The sequence below is a fragment of the Dipodomys ordii genome, unplaced genomic scaffold (assembly GCF_000151885.1).
Source record: "Dipodomys ordii isolate 6190 unplaced genomic scaffold, Dord_2.0 Scaffold10, whole genome shotgun sequence".
NCBI lineage: Eukaryota > Metazoa > Chordata > Mammalia > Rodentia > Heteromyidae > Dipodomys > Dipodomys ordii.
Genome location: NW_012267226.1, coordinates 9,761,615 through 9,784,720, shown reverse-complemented (window position 1 = coordinate 9,784,720; position 23,106 = coordinate 9,761,615). Strand labels below are relative to the sequence as shown.

Genomic DNA, 23,106 nt, shown 5'->3' with positions numbered 1-23,106 from the left:
TGAAACAGGCACCCCATCCTTCCAAGAACACACCCACCCTCCTGGAAAGATGTGTTCTTGGCCCTCAAGGGAACCCTGGTTTCTGGGCATGGTGACAGCTCTCCCCAGGAAGTAGCTCTGACGTTACAGAGAGGGGCTGTTCATGGGCAGAGGGAGATGCACCCTTACATTTTCCCTCACCACAGTCAGGGCCAGTGCATCAGCCAGACAGGACATAGGGTCACCCTCTGACCTCCGACCCCCTCAGCAGTTTACTGCCCCTGAGATCTCTTGAAAGGGAAGAAAATAGAAGAAAGTTCCCAGAAAACCCGGTCTCTTCTTCTCCTGCTTTGGTACTGAGGAGGACTTATTGCTAATAGTGGTAGCAAGGCCCCGAGCCAGTGACATGATCCCTTTGGGGGTAATGTCCCCATCTCCCACCCTGCCTATCCCAGGGTGTATGGGGGTCTTACCATTGACGGTCAGGGTGACCTCTCGCTCCCCGGCCCCTACCCGGGGCACCACAGCTCGGCATACGTACTTCCCAGCATCCTCTTGGCGGACAGATTTGAGAGTCAGGGTCTTTTCATTGCTCAGGACCTAGGAGAATTAGGGAGGGTCAGACGCAAAGGGCAAGGGGCAGGTCTGTGGTGCTCAGCACCTCTCCTAATAACGAGGAGGGAGGGGAGAGGCTGAGTGGAGAGGAGACCCCATCTGAACAAAGCCAGCCCCCCTCCAGGTGCAGCCTATGGGATGGTGCATAGATTATATGGGGCGTGGGGCCCTCTGCTGGGGAGAGGGGTGGGATACTGACTCCCCCCCCCCCCCGCCTTCCATGGCTTCTCCTCTCCCAGGCTGCCCAAGAGGAAAATTATCCTGAACCTGAATTTGGAGAACTCTTGGATCTGTTTTCAGAGTCATCTCCAGCATCCTTTTGTGAGTCAGCTTGAGGTGATGATAAGAAAGAATTGGGCACTGGCTAGTCCTGACTCCAGCAGTGACTACCATGTGGCTTTGGCCAGTTACTGAGAGAGGCTAAGTTTTCCCAGGGACAAAACCCCCTCCCCCGCATGTACGCTAAAAGAATATGAACATTTTATAAGAGGAACACAGGGATCAGGTGTGGTGGTTCACGCCTGTAATTCCAGCTACTCAGCAGGTGGAGATCAAGAGGATGGCAGGTGGAGGCCAGTCTACATGAAAAGAAAACAAGACTCCTATCTCAACTAACTAGTCAGGTGAAGTAGTGAACACTTGTCATTCTAGCTACGTAGGATACAGAAGTAGGAGGATCACAGTCCGAAGCCATCCTTGGGCAAAATCTCCAGGCCTTATCTAGAAAAATAAGGCTACCCCAAATTCAAGAACAAAAACACTACCAACCAAAGGGAGGGGCATGGATCAAGTGACAGAGTACCTGCTTAGAAAGCATGAGGCTCTGAGTTCAAAAGCCAGTATTACCCAGTAAGACACACACACACACACACACATACACACGCATACAAACACACGCACACGCACGCATGCACACCCCAAAACACCACAAGAAAAAAGCATAGCTTTGAAATCACTCTCCCTGTTAAGGCTAAGAGTCACTTTATTTGGGACAAGTTGAAAAATCTTTGTAGACTGGATGCCTGTTATCTCAGGAGGCTGAGATCTCAGGATTGTGGTGTGAAGAGATCCCAGGCAGGAACGTCCACTATACTTATCTGCAATTAACCAGCAAAAAGTCAGAAGTGAAGGTATGGCTCAAGTGACAGAGCACCAAGGTTGAGTGAAAAAACTAAGCACCAAGTTCAAGCCCTAGTACCCTAGTAACTAGAAAGAAGGAAAGAAGGAAGAAAGGATGGATGTAAGGAAGGAAGGAAGGGAGAGAGGGAAGGAGGGAGAGAGGAAGGAAGAAAAAAGGAAGGAGGGAAGGAGGGACGGAGGGAGGGAGGGAGGAAGGAAGAAAGGGGAAGGGAAGAAAAAAAGAAAGTAAAAAAGGAAGGAAGGAGTGGGAAGGTGGCTCAGTGGTAGAGTGTTTGCCTTGCATGGATGAGGCCCTGGGTTCAATTCCTCAACACCACATAAGCAGAAAAAACCAGAAGTGGCGCTGTGGCTCAAGTGGTAGAGCGCTAGCCTTGAGCTGAAGAGCTGAGGGACAGTGCCCAGGCCCAGAGTTCAAGCCCCATGACCAATAAAAAAAAAAAAAGGAAGGAGGAAGATAAAGGAAAAAGAAGAAAAGCCTTCTAGAGATTTCCTCTCATCCTATAATGTTGGTCATTTGCTTTTCTTACAAGGTTCTTACTAGGACAAAATTGCAAAGGCCCAGTGTGCTCGGGTGAGATGCGTACAGGTGGTGCCTGAATTTTCTTTCCTCTTTCTGGGGTCCTTTTCCCTTTGAATGACCACTCCCCCCCTCGCCACCAGGACCCCGCCTGAGTCTGAGCCTTGGACTCACCACACCGGATCCCCGCTTCATCCACACGATGGTCAGGGACGGGTTGCCAATCCAGGCACAGCTGAAGACGGCATCAGAGCCCAGATCCACGAGCAGAGACTGGGGCTCCGTGGTCATGCGAGGGCCGACTGTGATGAGAAGGAAGGAGGAGATGCTGGGGACCCACTGGCTGCTGCGCCTCTCCCTCTACTTCCATGGAGCAGGGGGAAAGCATCTCAGCCCACTGCAATCCATTTCCTTACATTTGGCCTGGCCAGGCCTGGGGTCTGGGAGTGATCTAGAGAAGCAAGTGGGGAGATGTGCCTCCACCAAACTCTTGTTGATTCATAGAGGAGTTTTCCCAGCAGAAAGGCACTGGGATGGAATTTCCAACTGGATTTACCTTTGATCTATCCCTTTTCCTCTGTCCCAGACCCATCTGGCTTCAGAAAGTTGAGGAAGCCCCCATCTAGTATGGGAACAGGGACAACAGAATCTTGCACCTTGGGACCACAGCTTGGCACTGGCTGGTCCAGCTCCCGGGTACCCCCACAGCGGGCTCTGACATTACCAATGCAGGAGGCAGGACCATGACAATCTGTGTGTTTCTCCCCCCAGGTTCCCAGTTCCAGTCCCTCCCGTCTCCGCCGCAGCCCCACTGAAGTAGGCCACCACTTGCCTCCCTTCCCATAGCTCTGCTAGGTGTGGAAGAGCATCGTGAAAGTTTTGCTCTGTGACCAAGCCATGGTTCACAGAGAGGCCAGGATTGCTCACAGCTGGCCAGGCAGCGCATGGAGCCCTGAATCTAAGGTCAGGAGATTTGGGTTTTCATTCCTTGATGTGGAAGAAGAGCCACAGCATCCTTTGCTGGGGGTTTGGGGACTGAGGTGGGATGAGGGCTCTGTGTGAGATAATTACTTTTTGAACCTATCCCAGTTTCTTTTCTGTCTCTGTCTGTCTGTCTGTCGGTCTCCCTCCCTCCCTCCCTCCCTCCCTCCCTTCCTTCCTTTTTTTTTTTTGCCAGTCCTGGGGCTTGAACTCAGGGTTTGGGCACTGTCCCTGAGCTTCTTTTGCTCAAGGCTAGCACTCTACCCCTTGAGCTAAAGAGCCACTTCTGACTTTGTCTGTGTACTAAAGAATCAAACCCAGGACTTCATGCATGCTAGGCAAGCACTCTACCACTAAGCCACATTCCCAGCCCGTTTTTGTTTTTGAGCCCATTCAGCCAGCTAGTCCTTAACTAGGGGCCAATCTGTTTGTGGGTTCCTGCCAGGTGGAGTGAGGAAGTGAGGCTGGCCATGGAACAGTGTGGCAGGTGATGAAGCCACTCATGCCTGGCTTTGGTTTGCATATTGCCACTCACTGTTGAGCCTTGGGTCTCCATCTCCTCATCTAAATAACGAGAATAACCGTATCCACTTATTATGGGCTGTATGTTGATGTCCCCTCTACCCCCTTCAAATTCCTATGCTGGAAACTCACCAAGAGGTGGTTAAAATGAGGAGGTGGGGCCTTTGGGAGGTGAGTAGGTCACCAGGATGGAGCCTTCCTAAGGTGATGATTAGTGCTCACTTCTTCCTTTCTCTGTACCCGAGGACCCTGAGAGAAAACAGCTTTCCACACACCAGGAAGTCCTCACCAGAAACAGCAGCCCTGGCTCTCTGATTTCTAGTGGTGAAGCTACTCAGTCTGTAATTTGTTAGAGAAGGCTGAGCTGAACCCAGGTTCATTCTGAAGATCAAAATAAACCTGTTGGACGGGGGCTGGGAAGGTGGCTCAGTGGTAAAGCACTTGCCTTGCATGCCTGAGGCTCTGGGTTTGATTCCTCAGCACCACATAAGCAAAAATGAAAAAAAGCCGGAAGTGGCGCTGTGGCTCAGGTGGTAGAGCACTAGCCTTGAGTGAAGAGCTGAGGGACAGCGTCCAGGCCCAGAGTTCAGGCCCCACGACCGGACCCAAAAAAATAAAATAAACCTGTTGGTCAGGAGCTGGTGGCACATGCCTATAATCCTCGCTACTCAGGTGGCTGAGATCTGGAGATGATAGTTCAAAGCCAGCCCAGGCTGGAAAGTCCACGAGACTCTTATCCCCAATTAACCACCAGAAAACCAGAAGTGGTGCTGTGGCTCAAAGTGGTAGAGGTGCTAGTCTTGAGTGAAAAAGCTCAGCACCCAAACCCTGAGTTCAAGCCCCACGAACGGCCAAAAAAAAAGACAAAACAAAACAACCCAGTAACCTGTGCTAAGAAGTGTTTGAAAAAAGGCATTGCACACTTGTGCGATGTGATGATTATGTTGTGTACAATAAATCCAGCTCCAGTGTTCTCAGCCCACCCCAGGCCTGCTCACTTAGAAGCCCCCAAATCTCTGCACTCACAGTAGACGTCAACCGTGCGGCTGAGGTTGGTGCTCCCCAGGGCATTGGTGACCTCGCAGGACACAGGCTCAGAGAAGTACGTGTAGTCCACAGTGGTTCTGTACACCTCCCCAGACGCCTCCTTGATGATGTGGCCCCGTTTGGCCCACCTAAGACAGAGGAAACAGGTTCAGGGGGACCTTGGATGACAAGACTGTCTTTGAATGACAAAAGCAAGGCCGTCCTTCCCTGAGCACAGGAAAACAAGGTCTCAAACTCAGGGAAAGTGGAAGGGTCTTGCAGACACCTGGGAGATTATGGAGCTAGTGGGCTTTAGGCCATGATCATCAGGCAAATAGTGGCACTCGGACAAGTCTGTTAGTCTGGGAGAATGGTCAGCCCATTTAGATGGCTGGATAGTAGCCATGGGGTCAGTCACCAATCAGTCTGGCTTTCCTTCTCTAAGCTCTATTGTGGATTCTATCCTGGGCTGTGATGGAAAAGGTCTAATGGTATGTGCACCTGTTATGTATGCATGTGGGCAAGGCATGTATACAGAAACAGAGAAGTCAGCAGAGGGAGAGGAAGATAGGAGGATCCAGGAAGCTTGGATTCCAGAGAAGGCGAGATGTGAGAAGTTGAACCTTCTCGCCTGCCTCTCTTCCCACTTAGCCGGGTCTCTCAGCTCTCTGCTCAACCTCTGGCTCCCGGGTTCAGCCCTGCATGGTCTTTCATCTCCTGAGAATGGCACTTGCTTTCACGTCTCCCCAGACTCTGCTCTCCGCCCCTGGCTTGGATCCTTCGAGGCTGCAGCTCGGTCGGTTTGGTTTGATGTGGGGAGGAGAGTTGGAAGGTCTTGATTTTGGGGTGGTGATCATTGTGTGTGTGTGGGGGGAGGGATGACACTGGCCACTTCTCTGCATCCCATGGAACACTTAGGCTGGCTCCATGTGGTTGTGGTTATTATTATTATTGTTGTTGTTGTTGTTAGTCATGGGGCTTGAATTCTGGGCCTGGGCACTGTCCCCGAGTTCTTCAGCTCAAGGTGAGCACTCTACAACTTGAGCCACAGCACCACTTGCGGTTTTCTGAGTGGTTAAGTGGAGATAAGAATAAGAGTCTCATGGACTTTCCTGGCTTGGCTGGCTTTGAACCCTGATCCTCAGATCTCAGCCTCATGAGTAGCTAGCATCACAGGCATGAGCCACTGGCACCTGGCACCATGTAGTTATTATCTTGAATTAATATTGAGTAATTATTAAGAACACGATTAATAATAACAATTATAGTTTAACAACAGAGCAAACCATAGCTCCCTGAGAGCTTAAGGAGCTTCCCAACAAACCATTATGAGTTATTCATGAATCATTTCAATTCTTAACGTTAATTTAATGACCAGACTTAATAGCCAGGCACAGCCCCTGCCTGAGGGGGATTAATTCAGTTCCAGACACACAGCTGGGGATCTACGTCCAGTACCTATTCCCTCCACCCTATTCCCTCCAGGTGGGGGGCCGAATGGATCTGGAGGAGGCCAGGCCTCCGATCCTAGCTATTTATGGAGCCAGGGGTATGAAGCTTGACCAGGTTGATCCTGATTTATCAGGAAGACTGCTGGGGTACAGAAGGCTTTGAACCCAGTGCTCCAGCATTTAGGTTCCCTTCCTTTCAGACCAGATGATGGCTTCTCCTCTCCCCTGTAGGAGTCAGAGCAGGAAAAGACAGGAGGGCCCTGCAGGCTGTGGGAAAGGCAGCTTTCCTGGGTCAGGGGAGCTGTGCTGTCAGAACTAGCTTTTTCTGTGGCCCAGGGGCGGAGGGAGAGACCCTCTCAATGTCACCTCTCAAGGTCACAGGCAGGAGCTGACTGTTGGAGCTGGGTCTTCAGGAGCCCTTCAGGCCGGGGCCTTTTGGGGAGGTGCTTTTGGTCTCTGCAAAGCCCTCGCTTCACATCTTGTTTTCGGTAGTACTGGGATTTTGAACTCAGGATCTTTCTTGTGGTTGCTAGGCAGGTGCTTTACTGCTTGACCCATGCGTCAGCTCTTTTTGCTTCCATTTTGTTCAGCCACTGTGTCTTCCCTTTGCTTCTTTCTCACCCCAAATACCCCTCTGAGGGCCCCTCCCAGAAGCACAAAGAGGGGGCCAGAGGACGGAGGCACGAAACCAAGGGTGCTCCGGCCCCTCGCCCATCTCTTCCCCCACTGCTTCCCTGTGATCCAGCCTCCTCCTCCCATCTCCACCACCTCTCCCAGGCCCTCTGTGAATCGAGTCAGCTTTACCCCTTCTCAATCAATGTCTAATTTGGTCTGAACAAATGTAAGAGGATTAATTATTTATATCACAGAATCGGAAAGCCCAACGTGTCATAGCTATCAGGTTGGCATGTCAAGTAGCTTTGTGCTTCATGTTGACAATGTTGGCCCCTCACACTGCTCTCTGCAGGTAGACCCGAGGCACAAAGAACCAGAGTCCTTTGCACTGTGATTGGGCCTGTTCTGTTGTCTTGGGGGCTTTTAGTCTGTGTGTGTGTGTGTGTGTGTGTGTGACTAAATTGACAGCTTCTGGGTCCTGCTCGGGCTCCTTTATGGGGGTGATGGTTGTCTAATTTCAGAGATTATAGATCTTTAGGCAGACCAGAGAGGAAGCAATCAAGATCAACCAAGAAAAGAAAAAAAAGATCCTTATAATTTTATCAAAGTCAGGTGGGGAAAGTAAATCAATATATATGTAATTTTTTTTGCCTGTCTTGGGGCTTGAACTCAGGGCCTGGGCGCTGTCCCTGAGCTTCTTTTGCTCAAGACAACAGCACTACTTCCAGCTTTTTCTGTTTGTGTGGTACTGAGGAATTGAACCCAAGGCTTCATGCATGCTAGGCAAGCAAACTATTACTAAGCTACATTCCCAGCCCACTACTCTGTGTTTTTGAGGAAGGAGTTAAACTTTGCCCAGCCATCAGATATTCCCAGGTTTGCTCAACCTGTGGGGGCAAGAAGTCCGGGGTGAAAAATCAACTTTGTGGGCAGAGGTAAGGTAAACTGTCCTGCTATCTGCCCCCCCCTTCCTGCCACCCTCTCTCTCATTGCTAGGTCCTTGGGTGCCTGGGAGCCTGACAATGACAAAAAATAGAAGTTGAAAGTTGTACATCCAGACCCCTGGGTTACACAGCCATCTGGGGAATGACTGCAAGAGTGAATGGGAAATAATGTCTTCTGGGGTGAAATGGGCATGAGCAATGTTTTCTGGGCATATTATATTTGGTATTTACAGACCATGGTTTTTCCCTTCAGTCACTTCTGGAGAAGAAGTAGACCCCCAGCCAAAACAGACCTGCTCCCTGGCTCTGCCTGGGTCATGGCATGTCTAGGAGCTTGATCTCCTTTGCTTGGAAGGGATTCTGCAGGTCATCTGATCGTGCTGGCTCCAGTGTTGGCAGGGTTAAGTTAGGCAGGATGCATGGGTTTTCTGCCTATTTTATAATGTCCTCAAGGGAGAAGCTCTTGGTCCTTTCTGGATTTCTGGTTCTAGTGCTGCTTAATTATCTACACGGCAGGGAGCTGTTTCCTTATGTCCAACCTGAGTCCATGCTGCCTCTTTGGCCCATTTCCTTTCATTCTGCCTGCTGGGGCTGCCCTGCCTGTATGTTTTCTCTGCTTCCCCTGGACGGCTGCTTTCTTGGTCTTGGGCCATTAGCAAACTTGCTGAGGCTGCAGCTTAATAACCCAGATCAATGTCAGAGGTGGCACCCTGGGCTGGGCATCAAGCCTGGACTGGTGGGAAGGGATGGGGCAGAGTTAGGGCCTGGGGGAGTTCTGCTGGCATGTAAAAAAAGGGGTGAACATCTTGGGCCCCCCTCCCACAGCCTCTCCGAGGACCACTTAGTTTCTGGAACTCTATGTGGTGATGGCGCAAGCAGGGAGCAACCAGAGGAGCAGCTCTGCTTTTATTCCATCAGCCAGACGCATGTGAGGAGCTCCAAGTCTATGCCACGTGCTGGGCTGCATGCAGAGAGCTGTAAGTGACTAAATTGCAGCTCTTGCTTTTGAGATGGTTGGTCAAAAGGCAGAGACAAGCGTGTAAAGAACAGCCAAGGTTTATCTGTGCTGTGGATATCTGGGATTCCAGGTGCCTTCTAGACCCTGTCCAGGTAAACAAGCACAAGCCCGGCCTTTCTGGTTCTCCTGGTTGTGTGAACTTTAACCTGAGCCTCTCTGGTCTGTTCAGAAATAGAGGATAAACCAAGAACTTAAAAAGGAGGTGGACCACTTCCTCCTTTGGGTGGAAACAGGAGTGCACGCATGGACAAAAGAAGTTAACCCCGCATACGCAGAAAGAGGGTTCCGTGTGCAAAAGATGGTGCGCGCATGCGCAGGAGTGGTCCATTCCCTCCCTCCTCCCCACCAAGTTACACGCATGTGCTAAGAAAATAGACTAGCACTGAAGTGAGAAGGAAAGGAAATCCACCTGGGGGGCAGGTGGGAGGAGGTAGAGTGAGGAGGTAAAGAGGAAGCTATTTGGACCCCCCTCTTGTGAGCCACAAGCTGTGGCTATGTGACATCCCACGTGACAGGTGTGGGGATGTGCGGTGGGAGGCCAGGCTGTCCCTCCACCTTGGTGGGGCTCACCTGTACTGGGTGACAGCTGGGTTGGCCTTTGCAGAGCAGTGGAACGTGACGACGTTGTCCTCTAGCACCGGCTGTGGGTCTACTGACAAGTTGACAAGTGGAGGATCTGCAGGGAGAAGAGATTCACTCGCCAGCTGGAGACAGAATGGGGCAGGAAACCTCTGGGGTGACAGGGAGGGGAAGGGCAGAGAGCCTACCACCCAGGGGCCCTTCCAGCAGCAACCACCCTAGGAGTCTCCTGCATGTTGGTGGTCTGGAGATGGTCAGCAGGAGGTTCCTTTAGTTCCTGGAGGCACCTGCTTCCGACAGCCCGGGAGGGGGCGTGACCTCTCTGTGGATTCAAGGCCTGGTATTGAACAGCTAGTGGCAGCTGCCTCGGCGGCAGGAGCTCATTGTCCAACTGTAGCTTCCAGGTGGAACAAAGTACCTCAGAAAGAAGAGCTGGGAAGAAGGTATGGGGCATGAGAGATCATGGATGCTCAGCCCTGGTTCAGGAGGAGCTTAAGTGCCTTTGAAGTGTCTGTTTATGATCTCTCTGTGTAAAGGTTCTGGGGCATCTGGTAACTGGTAACTTGAAAGCGGCATTAACACCCGCTCATCAGTGTAATCATCTGCCAAGTCCTGACTGGTGACACCAGGCAGGCCCTGGGCTCTCCAGGCTGCGGCTCTGTTTCTCATTTAACATGATAGGAAGTCAAGCTCTGAAGTGCTAAGTGGTGGGAGGTAGAGGAAACTGAAAGCCACAGATAGGGAAAGAGACAGAGAGATAAAAATTAGGGCTGTGGAGACACACAGAGACCCGTGCAGAAGAGCTGGGGGGGGGTGGCAGGTGCAGTGATATATACAACATGGGGACCATAGAGGAAGACAGAGATCTGAGAGACACATCGACAGAGTTTGAGAGGGACGGAGAGACTGGTGCAGATATGTGGAAAGAGAGAGGCCTGAAAGAAACAAACATGCACATTAAGAAATGCAGAAGAGTAAGAAAAGAGAAAGACCTGGCATGCTAGAACACACTGGTAATTCAGACTGAGGAGACTGAGAATTATGGGTCTGAAGCCAGCCTGGGCTACATAGTGAGTTTGAGGCTGTCCTGGGACTCGGTCTCAAAAGCAACAAATAAACAAACCCCCAAAACAGAGAAACAGAAAGTTATGGAAGGGTGCTAAGAGAAAGAGAAAGGGAAAGAGGGGGAAAGAGAGAGAGAGAGAGAGAGAGAGAGAGAGAGAGAGAAAGGGGGGAGGTAAAGAGAGAGAGAGAGAGATTGCACTAAAAATAAAAATGACCAAGGGAGACATAGCACATGTAGGCAGAAAAATAATGACAGGGTGTTGGGGAGAAAGACTAAAGAAAATAACAAAGAACAGAGGAAAGAGAGAGAGACAGGCAGACAGACAGACAGAGTCAGAGAGAGACAGAAAGAGGGAGAGAAGAGCGAGAGAGATATACAGCGAGACAGAGAGATGGATGCGAGCATGAGAATAGAGTTACAGCAGAGGGATGGAGGTAGAGATCAGCTAGTACCCTGAGCTCCACTTTCTGGGCTAGTACCCAGAAAACTGTTAAAAATTCACAAGGCTTTTTTCAGGGTTCAGCTTAAGTAAAGAAATAAGGCATTTTCCCAGAGTCTGTCAGAAAAATCTCTAGTCCCTATCAGGGTCACCGCAGGGAGCAAGACTCCCTCCAGCTGTCCTGTCTGGGCTTTGGGTCCTCAGTATAGATGAAGTCCTGAGACTCTCACAGACCCATCCACCGCCCAGCCACGGACCAAGCCTGTCTGTAGGATAGGAGCCTGTAACCGCTGGGACCCCTTTATGAGCAGGTGCTCAGGCTGCTCACCTTCAGGGCTCAGCACAGGGGCTGGGACCGGAAGACACCCACCAGGCTGTGTTCGAGTCTGCAGACAATGGGGAGAGAACTCTTGTTCCTCAGCAGCAGGTGGCCACCTGTGCTGGGGAGTCTGTTCTTCCCTGGTTCCGGATGGGGGACTACAAATCTGGGAAGCATCTGTTGCAGGCGCAGCCAGCCTGCCTGTCTTTTCACAGGGAGTTCTAAGTGATGTTATGGAGCTTTAATTTAGATTTTTCTTTTTCTGGTCCTAGGGCTTGAACTCAGGGCCTGGGCGTTGTCTCTGAGATGCTTGTGCTCAAGGCTAGTGCTCTACCACTTGAGCCATAGCTCAACTTCCAGCGTTTAGGTGGTTAATTGGAACTAAGAGTCTCATAGACTTTCCAGCCCAGGGCTGGCTTTGAACTTTGATCTTTAGCCCTCAGCCTCCTGAATAGCTAGGATTACAGGTGTGAGCCACTGGTGCCTGGCTTATTCTTGTTTTTTTAAGTATAACTCCAGGGGTTCTAAGATGCACGTTCTCACCTCCCAAGAGAACTGTTGACATAGCTTCTAAAATTTTTCAGCCCCTCTTTTGCAGCTTCTAGGAGCTTACCAGCTTCCTTCTGAACCCCAATGTGCAGCTGGCTCGTGTTCACACATTATGAAGTTCAGTTCTGAGAGGCAGAGGCCCTCCGTGTAACTCTCGTTGAAGGAAGTGAAAAGGGCATCAGTGCAGCCGAATCTCGAAACCTGCCACCGAGCTTGGGCTCATCTCTTGCCCAAGTGCTCTTTATGAAGGAGACAGGGAGAATGCACCTGTCGGAAGACCTTCCTGCTGCCCATGTTCTATTGTGCCCCTCCTCACTCGCAGTTCGCCCCGTGGAGCCCTCTTTCCTGCTCCTCCCATCCTCACTGTAATATTCTTGGCCCCAGCATGTCCAGAGGGGCTTCAGGACCCCCAAGGGGCTCCATACCCCCCACTTTCATCGATACCTTTATCCCCAGACCCAGAGCCATCCATCCTTCTCTCTACCCCTCTCCTCTGGATGTGTGAGGTATGAGTTCTCAGAAGCCTGCCAAGCTCTGGAGGTATAAATAGTTTATGTCATATCCAACTATTAAACATGATTTTAATCCCACTTGTGATGTCGGCTGCATAACTTGCAGGAGGGCAGCTTTGATGTAGCTGGTGGAACTGAGATCACTTTGAACAGATGTTACAGCTGAGAGGCTGTTAGTGTTTCCATCAGCAACCTGTATATGTGTGTATGTGTGTGTGTGTGTGTATGTGTTGTGTGTTTTCAGAGAAAGCATTACATGGAGGAGGGGATGGGGAAAGAAACTTCATGACTCAGTGATTTTATAGTGCATCCACTTAAAGCTTGGCAGCTGGACGCAGAGTCCAGATGTGGTGAGGCTTTGGGGGTGCTAAGCTTTCTCTCCCTATTAGTCAATCTGGGAGCTTTGTCTTCCGTTGGGTAACATATAAAGACCAAGGGAAACAAACAACAAATGTGCTTTTTGCTGAGTTTGGATGCTTCTTGGTCGATTGAGAAAACGAGCAGGTTTGCAAAGGCAGATCTCATCCAGCCGGTGGGGTCCACGGCAAACAGTTGGACGTTGACTGAATGAGCAAAGAATCGATGGAGGAGGAGGGAGAAGGAGAAGGGAAGGGAGGGGGGCTTGGCTTTGGCTGGGCAGGTACATAGAAACACCTTCTGACTGAGGGAGATGAAATGCTGGGATAGATGGATGGAACTGGGGGCCACCTGAATAGGGGTTGCCACACACCTGTGCACAGGGGTCCTAAAAAAATAGTTCATGTAGCTCTCATAATGCGTCAGGCACAGTGCTAAGGGACATAGATGATTTCATTTAATCCTCCCTGTGCAACTGCAGGAGGGAGACATAATGTCCTCCATATGCCAAGGAGGAAACTGAGGCACAGAGCAATTGAGATCCCCCAGTGCTTACTCAGAATTCAAACCAGGAAGATTGCTGGGTCTCCATCACTTCCCTGTACTGCTGTGGAAGGGGATCCAGCTAGGAAACTGGGCACTTGGTTCTAAATCTTTCTCTGGCCTCATTCCTAATCCCTTTCTCCTCATGCAGCCACATTGGAGACATGCTTAGAAAGAAAGCCAGGAAAGGCCCAGAGACCTGGTGAGGCCATGCTCCTTTTTTGGATGCAGATCTCATCATCTGGGCACCTTGGCAAATTGATCTTTTCACTGGAGTGCATTTGGAGGATGCCTTTGAATAGCTGGGTGGGCTGTTGGCAAGATGACTGTCTTGTTGCTGGGAGAGGTGTTTTCGGGGTGATGGACAGTGGCCTGGAGCAGAAATGCTGCTTCTTCCCTGTCCATCCTCTCCAGGGTCCCGGTTGCTCTCATGGGGGGAATCAGCGAGGTTGTTTCATTTGTGCAGATTCTGCTGCTGGCATCATGCTTAGGTTGGGGATGGGGGAAAGGAGCATGGGGCGCCACACTGTGGTTACAAATGGTAGCCTACAAGTGGAGGGCTTGGACATTTGGGTCTCCCCTCAGACTTGGCTTATGTCTGGACAGACAATTCTAGAGCAGGGTAAGATCTTAAGACAACCTCAGTCAAATCAATTCCAGGAATGAGTGACAAGCTTAGTGAGTCCCACCCAGTTCATGGGAGGAGGGGAAGCCATTCTGGATGCTAGACCTCCTGGCCCAACAGCATCATGCTTTCTCTCCAGATCTCCAGCTGTTTCACTGGCTTACCAGAAATAAGTGGAGCTGAGAAGCCAGGAAGGAACTAAGGCCAGGAGACAGGGAGGTATTGGTCCTCCCTAGCCCTAACCCTGCCGGTCTCCTTCTCACAGAATGAGGGATGGAAAGAGCTTCAGGTGAGAGTACCATGGCAAGATAGTGAAGGTTAAGCCTTCTCAAGTGTTTGACCATTTCTCCAGAGTGTCTGGAAACCATCGGATGCAACCATGTCTTCCTTCCTCTAAAATCTAAATGGTGTCAAGCAAGATTCTTGACACGGAGGGGAAAACTTGCATTCTTGGGCTGCCAAGATGGATCCTGAAACCCTGAGACTTAGTTCTCCTAGACCCTAGATCCCTGGAGAGCTAAGTGAAGCCAGTGTAGAAGTCCTAGATGAATCAGGACTTTTGGGGGGTTAAAGGCATTTGCTTCAAAGTGGATGGAATGCAAAGGCAGATATGAATTCCAACTAAGCGGCCACCAGCATGCAGCGAGGTGATGTCATAGCACAGGGCTAGGAGGGACATCTGGGAGGGGACACGTGCACTCTGGAGAGCCGATACCTCCAACCTCAGCCTAACCCAGTCGGTACTCACGTTGGATGTCGATGGTGACCGAGGTCTCCTTTCCCCCTGGGATGGCTTTGTTGGTGGCGCGGCAGACAATGCTCTGTCCATTCTCCACATCACCAGGGGAAATGAAGAGCGTGCTGACGATACTCTCACGCTTGCCATCTCGAAGCAGGGTCTGGAGTGGGAGGAGGAGAAGGGAAAGAAGGCTATGTGTCACTGGGATGGGCTGGCTTGGGTGGGTAAGGGGAGCATAGTCTCCAGCTCAGAGAAGAGACACTGTGGCTGGGACGTGTACATGGGGTCAGCTCAGGAGACCAGGGGTGTCAGTCTCTGTGAAGAACTACCCTTGGCTCCCTGGCCTGGTTGAGTGCTGGGCTGTTGGGGTAGGGGTAGAGGGGGCGGAGAACTAGAAAGGCTGTCATTGTATATGACAACCAGTGTATGCCAAAAGCATAGCAGAGACCAAGCTAGGCTTAATGGAAATCAGGCTTTAGGGAGGGTCTTCTGTAGAAGTCAAAGGACATTCCTCCGGTGTTCTCTGAAGAGTCTCAGGTTTGCATGGAGGAGAGGGTTTGCATCAGGCTGCTGCTTTGTGGCTGTTGGGTCATGAGTCTGCAGCAGAGGGAGGGGTCAGGGGCATGGACAGAAGGAGAGGAGTGGGTAGGGATGAGGACAAAACCTCTGCACACCGACCTGTGGTTATTTTTCTATATAAACTCTCACACCTTTTCAAGTAATTTCTTTCCACCCACCACAACATGATAGATACAGCATTGTGTGTGTGTGTGTGTGTGTGTGTGTGTGAAGACAGAGATTCCATGGAACTTAACAAATCTGCTTTAAGTTGGTGATGAAACAAGCACTAGAGTCTTGCAGTGGGTTGACCAATATCTCCCAAATTCCTATGTATCCAGGGCCTTAGAATATAATCTTATTTGGCAATAAGGTCTCTGCAGATTAGTTGATTATGAATTAGTTAAGTTTTTTTTTTTAATGTGAGATCATCCTAGATTAGGAAGGATCCTAAATTCGATGACTGGCATCCTTCCTAGAAGAGGACATTAGAGATATTGGGCAGCCATGTTTTGATGGAGGCAGAGATTGAATGATGCTGCCACAAGCCAAGGAACTCTGGGAGCTACCAGGAGCTAGAAAAGGAAGGAAGCCTTCTTCCCTAGACCCTTTAACGGCAGTGTGGTCCTGGCAACACCTTGTTTTCAGACTTGTTAGCCTCCACAACAGTGAGACACATGTTTCTGGTTGTGTGTGTGTGTGTGTGTGCGCGCACCCGCGCACCCGCACGTGTTGATTCAATGAGAATGTCTTACTATAGCCCAAACTGGTCATGTTCTCTCAACTCTCTGACTCTCTTTCCTGAGTTCTGGGATTTACAGGTGTATACCATCATATCTGACCCAAGTTTCTGTTGTTTTAAGCATCATGTGGTGATGCTCGCTTATGTCAGTTCTGGGACACAAACAGATTCTAAAGCCACAGCTTCCTCTCTTCCAAGTTCATTGTTTTACAGTGTCTTCCCCCCTGGTGGTTACTATTTCCTTCCTTCCCTTGTGTCTCTTCCCAGCCATCTCTCCCACAGTGTGGGCCCGCTTAGGTGGACATGTGTTGGGGAGGTCTTGTGTGTGGAGTTCTTTGGCTGTTTAAGCTGTCAGAGACTTCTAGTCTGATCAGGGGAAGGACTGCCAGATGCAGTCTACTTTTGTTTGGCCTAGAGCAGGGGACAAATGACACTACTTCCTTGAAACATTCCATAAAACAATTGTGGAATGTCTTGCAGTTTCACAGGGTGGGCGTGGGTGGGGCAGGAAGGAAGGGAACATTATGAATTCCAAGTGTGAGTCAGAGACTGAGAGTTAAGTCAGAGCCGGACCTCACACTTTAGAGTGGGGACCTCTGAGCCCCACCTGAGGATTAAGTGTTTCAGAGGTCAGTTTCTGAGGTGCTTAGAGGCAACTTGAAGAGGGCAGACCCGGCCCTCTGGGCCTTCTGTCAGTGTGATCCTTCCCAACCGAGGCCACGCTGCGGCCTCTGGGATGATGAGAAGCAGGCGGAAGCCTTTAACCAGATCTGCATGTCCCTCTTTTCCCTTTTGGTTTTAATATTTTTAATTGTTATAAAGGTGAGGGGTGACCATTTCCTAAGTCAGGTAAAGACGACATTGATTTTTGGACAGTGTCACACCTTCCCTTGCTCTCTCCCAGTTTTCCCTCCCATCCCCATCCACAAGTTAGTTGTATAGTTCCATTTTCCACCTAGTCTCTAGTGAGTACCACTGCTGCGTTTGTTTACTCCGTCCCTCCATTTCTGTGCCTCCTTTTACATTCCCAAACACACATCAAGGAACATTCAAGACAAAAAGAAAACAAAATAAAAACAGCCACAAAGGGGAAACAAATCTGTTGTTTCCATTTCCTGGAGTTCAATAGATAGTATTTTGCACGATCAAATGCACGTAGGCATTGTGCTTTCTGTTCCTCTCCTAAGAGTATCCTCCTTTGGGCTCACTGCAGCACATCCCTCTTTAGGCCAAGCCAGACTGTGGCATTCTAGAAAGATCCACTGAGCAGAACAGTGGCTTTGGATTCTTACACTCTGGGGAACTGGCACATTGCTCTCCTCGAAGCAGGGTTGTAGCCCCAGCTCTGGGCAGAGTGACTAGTGAGTTTTGTATGGTGTGTGTGTGTGTGTGTGTGTGTGGTCACTTGTAGCAGGCCAAGAGGCTGGTTCAAGTAACCCACAGGAGGAGTGACTTCAGATCAGCCTCTGGAGCCAGGATGCTCAATGAAAAGGGTCCCCCTCCCCAAGCAGTTGGGGAAGGCTCAATTTTTTCCTGCAGAACAAAGCCGGGAAAGGAAAAGCAGTGGAGAACTGTGGTAGCATATTTGGCTAGGGGCTGCTCAGTAGACCTCGCCACGTCTATAAATAGCTACTTGATAATAAGAACAATTTCCTGGATGAAAATAAGACCTGGGAGGTGTGGGGGGTGGGTAGGAGGAAGAGAGGAGGGAAGGGGGAGTGATTGTTCTTCCCATTTCCTTTTCTTTACATTTCTGAGGTGCTAACAAGGGACATTTACATAAATTTAGCTGTGCTCAGTCCCTCCCCTGGGGGCAGGGGAGGGTGGGCGTGAGTGGGAGGGGAGCCGTGGGAGGGGGGTGGGAAGGCTGAACTCTAATTATGCTGTCTGACTGCTTCTCCTCCTCCCTACTTCCTCCTCCCCTAACCCAGCATGCTTCTCTGCCCTGTCTCAGAACGATGATTAATGACATATTTACTGTGTCCGGGCGTGTGCTTTTCTGGGAAATAAAAATTCTAGTTCAAGTTGTTTGTTCCACCTAATTAGAGAAAAAAGGAGATGTGTTCATTAAACAAAGGAGATAAGGAGGAGGAAGCGAACACCCTGGTGCTGTTCCAGCCCTATGGGCGGCCCTGGGCACCTGGTCCTGGCCCGGGTTCTCTCTAGATCTCAGATCCTGGGCTGCAGCTGGAGGAAGAAGGCTGGATCTGCTGGCACGGCTGAAAGATGGCAGTAGGGAGGAAGGCCAGACAGGCCCGGGAGTTTGTAGCAGTTCAAAGCCAGGGATGTAACTGTGGCCTCTCCTTTGAGAGTCTTCCTGGGTAGAGTTCCTCTCCCTTTGTTCCACATTTCTACATTCTGAAGAAAAGCCACACCTCAGTAAGACTTTTCTTTTTGTGCCAGTGCTAGGGCTTGAATTGAGGGCTAGGCTTTTGCTTTTTTGCTCAAGGCGAGTGTGCTATCACTTAAGCTATACCACTATGTGTAGCCTTTAAATTTTTTTTTTTTCTTTTTGTGGTTTAAGTGGAGATGAGTCTCTAGGACTTTCCTGCCTGGGCTTTGAATCTCAATCCTCAGATCTCAGCCTCCTGAGTAGCTAGGATTACAGATGTGAGTTACTGGCACGGGGCTGTAATTAAGGTTTTTTAACTATGAAGTAATCTTTCTTTAGCTCTTCTCTCTTTAGAACCCAGAACATCAGGGGAAACTTCAGATAGCATTTGAATGTGGAGCACTCCTCCTCTCCTTAGGCTAGTCCTGTGCGGTCACTAACATAAAGCATGTAAATGACTGTGAGGTGTAACATGCAGAAAAGTAATGCTAAAGAAACAGGATTCCTCGTGCAATCCAGAGATGCTACTGCTGCTGCTGCTGCTGCTGCTGCTGCTGCTGCTGCTGCTGCTGGTGTCAAGGGTTGTGCACTGTCCATTACCTTTTCTGCTCAAGGATGGCAGTGCTCTACCCCTTGAGCCATAGCTCTACTTCTAGCTGTTTGATGGTTAATTGGAGATAAAAAGTCTTCTAGATTTTCCTGCCCAGGTTGACTTTGAACTTTGACCCTCAGATCTTAGCGTCTTGAATAGTTAGGATTATAGGTGTGAACCACTGGCATCCTGGCACAAATCTGCCTTAGATAATAAAGACCCCGCTCAGCCCATAGTCATATTGTATCTCCTTTCCTTCTCTCTTCCATGTACCTGAGTTCCCAAGATGCTTTGTTTTTCAGGGCTGGCCTTTTTAAATCTGACTTCCCACCCACTCTCCCGAGTACTGGCTTTTCAATTGGTGAGTGGCTGGACTTGGGTTGGTCAACATAAAGTGGCCTGCCTGGATCCTGCTTTTTCTCCCTCCTTTCCTTATTTCCTCCTGATCTTCTCATCTCTCCTTTCTTTTTTCTCCTTTGCTTCAGCTCTCTTTTATAAATCTCTGGATTGTCACTTTTCTCATATGGAAATGAGGCCTTGGGACTTGGCAGTCTTGAAAGTAGCTTCCAGGTGGAACATTCTATCATTTACTGACTTTTGTCACAGCCCCATTTCCCAGCCTTTCCCAGCCCTTTGCCCCTCTCTTCCCTCTTTCCCTCTCTCATCTCCTCCCTAAGCTTGCCTCTGGGAACACCCCTCAGGCACTGAACCCCATACTTCTGGCTTCCCTAGAATGCAAATCACCTGTGGAGGTGGGGTGAAGGCGTAGATTACTAATGGCAAGTCACTAATTTCTGAAGCTGCTACCTCAAGGTCTCCCTCTAGATCCAGGCCTCCTAATTTTCCAGGCTGTCCCCATGTGGCTGTTTTTGCAGACTCATTTATTTATTTGTTTATCTTTTTGTTGGTTGTGGGGCTTGAACTCAGAACCTGGACATTTTCCCTGAACTCTTTTGCTCAAGGCTAGTGCTCTACCACTTTGAGCCACACACAGCTCCACTTCTTGTTTTTGAGTGGTTAAATGGAGATAAGAGTCTCATGGGGACTTTTCTGCCCAGGCTGGCTTTACCTGAGATCCTCAGATCTCAGCCTCCTCAGTAGCTAGGATTACAGGCGTGAGCCACTGGCACCTAGCTTGACCTCTTTTTTTCTTTTACTTTTTTAATTCTTCCTCTGCAGACACAAACCCTGAAAAGGTCTGGCTGGCCCAGCTTGAGAGAGAGACTGGACAGATACCCCAACTGGAAGGAATACCTTCTACTCTCTCTCCCTTTCCAGGATAATCTGTCCCCAGGACCACGCTTGTCTTTCATAACCCCCTAGGATGTCTCCAGGCCCGGATGTGGGAGCATCCTGAGCACTTTTTCTTTCTCCCAATAGACAGGATTGAGGCCTGAGAAGAGGCATTTGTCCTGGGATCTGGCTTCAGGCTCTGGGTGGTGGCCAAGCTTTGATCTGCCTCCTTGGCAGGGTAGTGGATGTAGGACAGGAAGGCTACCCCCTTAGAATAAAACAAGCTCCCTTCACATCCTCTGCCCATGGTGATGGCCTTTCTTCTCTTTCCAGGACTAGTGAGAAGCAACTAGTGGGGCACTGAAGGCTGGGGAGGTGGCTGGGTTCTTCCCCGCCCTCTGAGGCCAAGAGGAGAGGAGGGTGGAAGGGCGTGGAGGTGGAGGGGCATCTGGAGGCTGGTACTCTAGCTTCAGAGCTAGGGTCTCTAGGTGATGCCCTCAGGGTTCAAGAAATGGCTACTATCTGTTTAAAGTTATCTAGGGAGGGACCCAGGAAAGAAACTCGCTCAGGAGATAGCTGAGCAGTGCAGGCGTTTCCATGTTGTTTCTAGTCCAAAGAGCTGGGGCTGGCTACATTTTCCTTTTTTTTTTGCTAGGGCTTGAATGCAAGGCCTGGGTACTGTCCCTGAGCTTCTTTTGCTCAACATTAGCACTGTACCACTTGAGCCACAGCGCCACTTCTGGCTTTTGCCTGAGTAATTTACTGGAGATAAGAATCGCATGGATTTTTCTACCTGGGCTGACTTTGAACCATGATCCTCAGACCTCAGCCTCCTGAATAGCTAGGATTACAGGTGTGAGCTACTGGTGCTCAGTTTTCCTTCATCTTAAAGGTTTTGCAGGACATACAACTTGTTGGGGGGGGGGATGTTTGTCTCTCTGCACCCTCCCTGGGAACATTTGGAGGGAGCGATTTCAAGCATTATGTGAGTTTTTTTTTTAAACCTTTACTCAAGTACAGTGTGGGCCACACCTGGCCACTGCCAAGGGGAAGACAAAGAAAAGATGGCAGAAAGCATGGCTCACTGGGAAGGATCGGGGTCATGTGGGGCACAGGACCTGGAGAGTGGGCTGAGCCTTTGCTGTGGCTTGCGTAGGAGGAAACTGAGCTGGGGATAAGCAGGTTTAGGATCAGACAGCTTGAAGAAGTTTGGTGGGCTGTGGGCAGTCTCAGGTTTCTGACGTGTGACCCTGGGAATGGTGCTTGGGACTCTAGGAGGCCGACAAAAGGAGGCTATGGGATGTGAGTAGGATTGCTTGAAATGCCTGTCAAAGGAACTGTTTGTTCTCTGTAGAGCTGGCTAACCCTGGGAGGAGCAGCACCGTCCAGGCCCTGCCAGTCTGCCAAAACATGATAAAATACTGAGAATTAAAAAAAAGGACCAGCAGCAGGGTCCTTCGAGGGCATGTTAACCCCTAATGCCAGTGTGGATTAGAGAGAAGTCCCACTGTGGCAGACACCACAGGTCACACGCAGGGCGTGGTGAGGAACTAGGGGCTGGATGTCAGGTCTCCCTGACTCCCTGAGTCAGGCCACTGGAGACAGGGCAGAATCCAAACAGCCTGACCTGGCGACCTTAGAAAAATAGGCCAGATTTAGCTGATAAAGACACAGGCTGCCAGGGCTGGGTGAAGTGGCTCATGCCTGTAATCCCCAGCTACTCAGGAGGACAGATAGGGAAGATCATGGTTTAAGGCCAACTCAGGCAAAAGATTATGGAGATCTGTCCTTCTCCCTCTGCAAACCACCCCCTTAAATAAAGCAAGCATAGTGCTTCATGGCTATAATCTCAGCTGCGCCAAGGGCCTGAACCCTGGGGGAAAAAAACCAAGAGATGCTAGCTAAAGAATAACCTAAAGTCAGAAGGGCTGGAGGCATGGCTCCCATTGGCAGAGCTTGTGCTAGTGAAGGGGAAGGTCATGAGTTCTAACTCTGGCACTGACAAAACAAACACATTGCTTAACCATTAAAAACAAACAACCTCTGAACAACAAACACATAACATAGCACAATACCCTAAAGTTTGAGTTTCAGCTAGACTGCATAAGTCATTAGTGTAACTATATTCTATGCAATGTTTGGGAGACACTTATACTCAAAATTTACTTACTGGTTTCTCTGAAACCAAATTGGTCTGGGAATCTGTCATAGTTCATGCAGGCTGCTATAACAAAGTAACCCAAACTGGGTAGCTTCTAAATCACTGAAGGTTGTTCTCACAGTTCTGAAGGGCTGGGAACTTTCAGGTGTGTGGCCAAGGTGGAAGGGACTAGTTCACAGATCTCCCTTGGGCTTTGTTTATAAGGGCACAAATCCCATTTACGGGGGGGATCCACTTTCCTGATCTGATGACTTTCCAAAGGCCACACCTTTCTCTAAGTATTATTCCCTTAGGGGCTTTGATATGTACATTTTAGGGTCCATTATCACTTCAATGGTAATAGCATCCTATGCTTTCTTTGTGTGTGTGTGTGTGTGTGTGTGTGTGTGTGTGTGTGTGTGTGTGTGTGATACTGGGGCTTTAACTCAGGGCTTGAGCTCTGTCTTTTAGCTTTTTCTCTCAAGGCTAAGTGCTCTAACTACTTGAGCTATACCTCTACTAAAGCTTTTTGCTGCTTAACTTGGAGATACAAGTATAGACTTGCCTGCCTGGGCTGCCTTTGAACCATGATCCTCAGATCTCAGCCTCCCAAGCAGCTAGGATTGTAGGTGTGAGCCACCAGTGTACCTGGTTAGCACCTTATGTTTCTATCTGGCTGTCCTATCTCCTAGCCACTTCTATCCCTCAGTCTCTTCTAACCATACCATATTCTAGAGTTTTCATCTTGCCCAGCAGTTACCATGGATGAGAGAGGGAGGAAGGAAGAGAGAGAGAAAAAAAGAGAGAGTGAGAGAGGTAGATGATAGAGGCAGACAAACAGGCAGATAAGTGGGAAAGATGGAATATAAGGACAAACATGGCACAGAGTGGGAGAGAGAAAAGACCCAGAGACAGACGAAGTGTGAAGCAGCAAGGAAAGCAGAGCTGGTGTCCCCCACCCGCCCCCTCCCCT

At 49.8% G+C, this 23,106-nt stretch overlaps 1 protein-coding gene across 1 annotated transcript in view; it reads right to left on the bottom strand.

Annotated features, from left to right (window-relative positions):
- Positions 1-23,106, bottom strand: part of Kirrel3 (kin of IRRE like 3 (Drosophila)) — a 111,440-nt gene that overhangs the window by 18,800 nt on the left and 69,534 nt on the right. The window contains exons 5-9 of the mRNA XM_013009456.1: positions 14,546-14,747; positions 9,379-9,484; positions 4,781-4,929; positions 2,426-2,553; positions 453-579 (exon numbers count right to left, since the gene is read on the bottom strand). Coding sequence (XP_012864910.1) covers positions 453-579; positions 2,426-2,553; positions 4,781-4,929; positions 9,379-9,484; positions 14,546-14,747 — 712 coding nt within the window. The remainder of the gene's footprint in view (positions 1-452; positions 580-2,425; positions 2,554-4,780; positions 4,930-9,378; positions 9,485-14,545; positions 14,748-23,106) is intronic.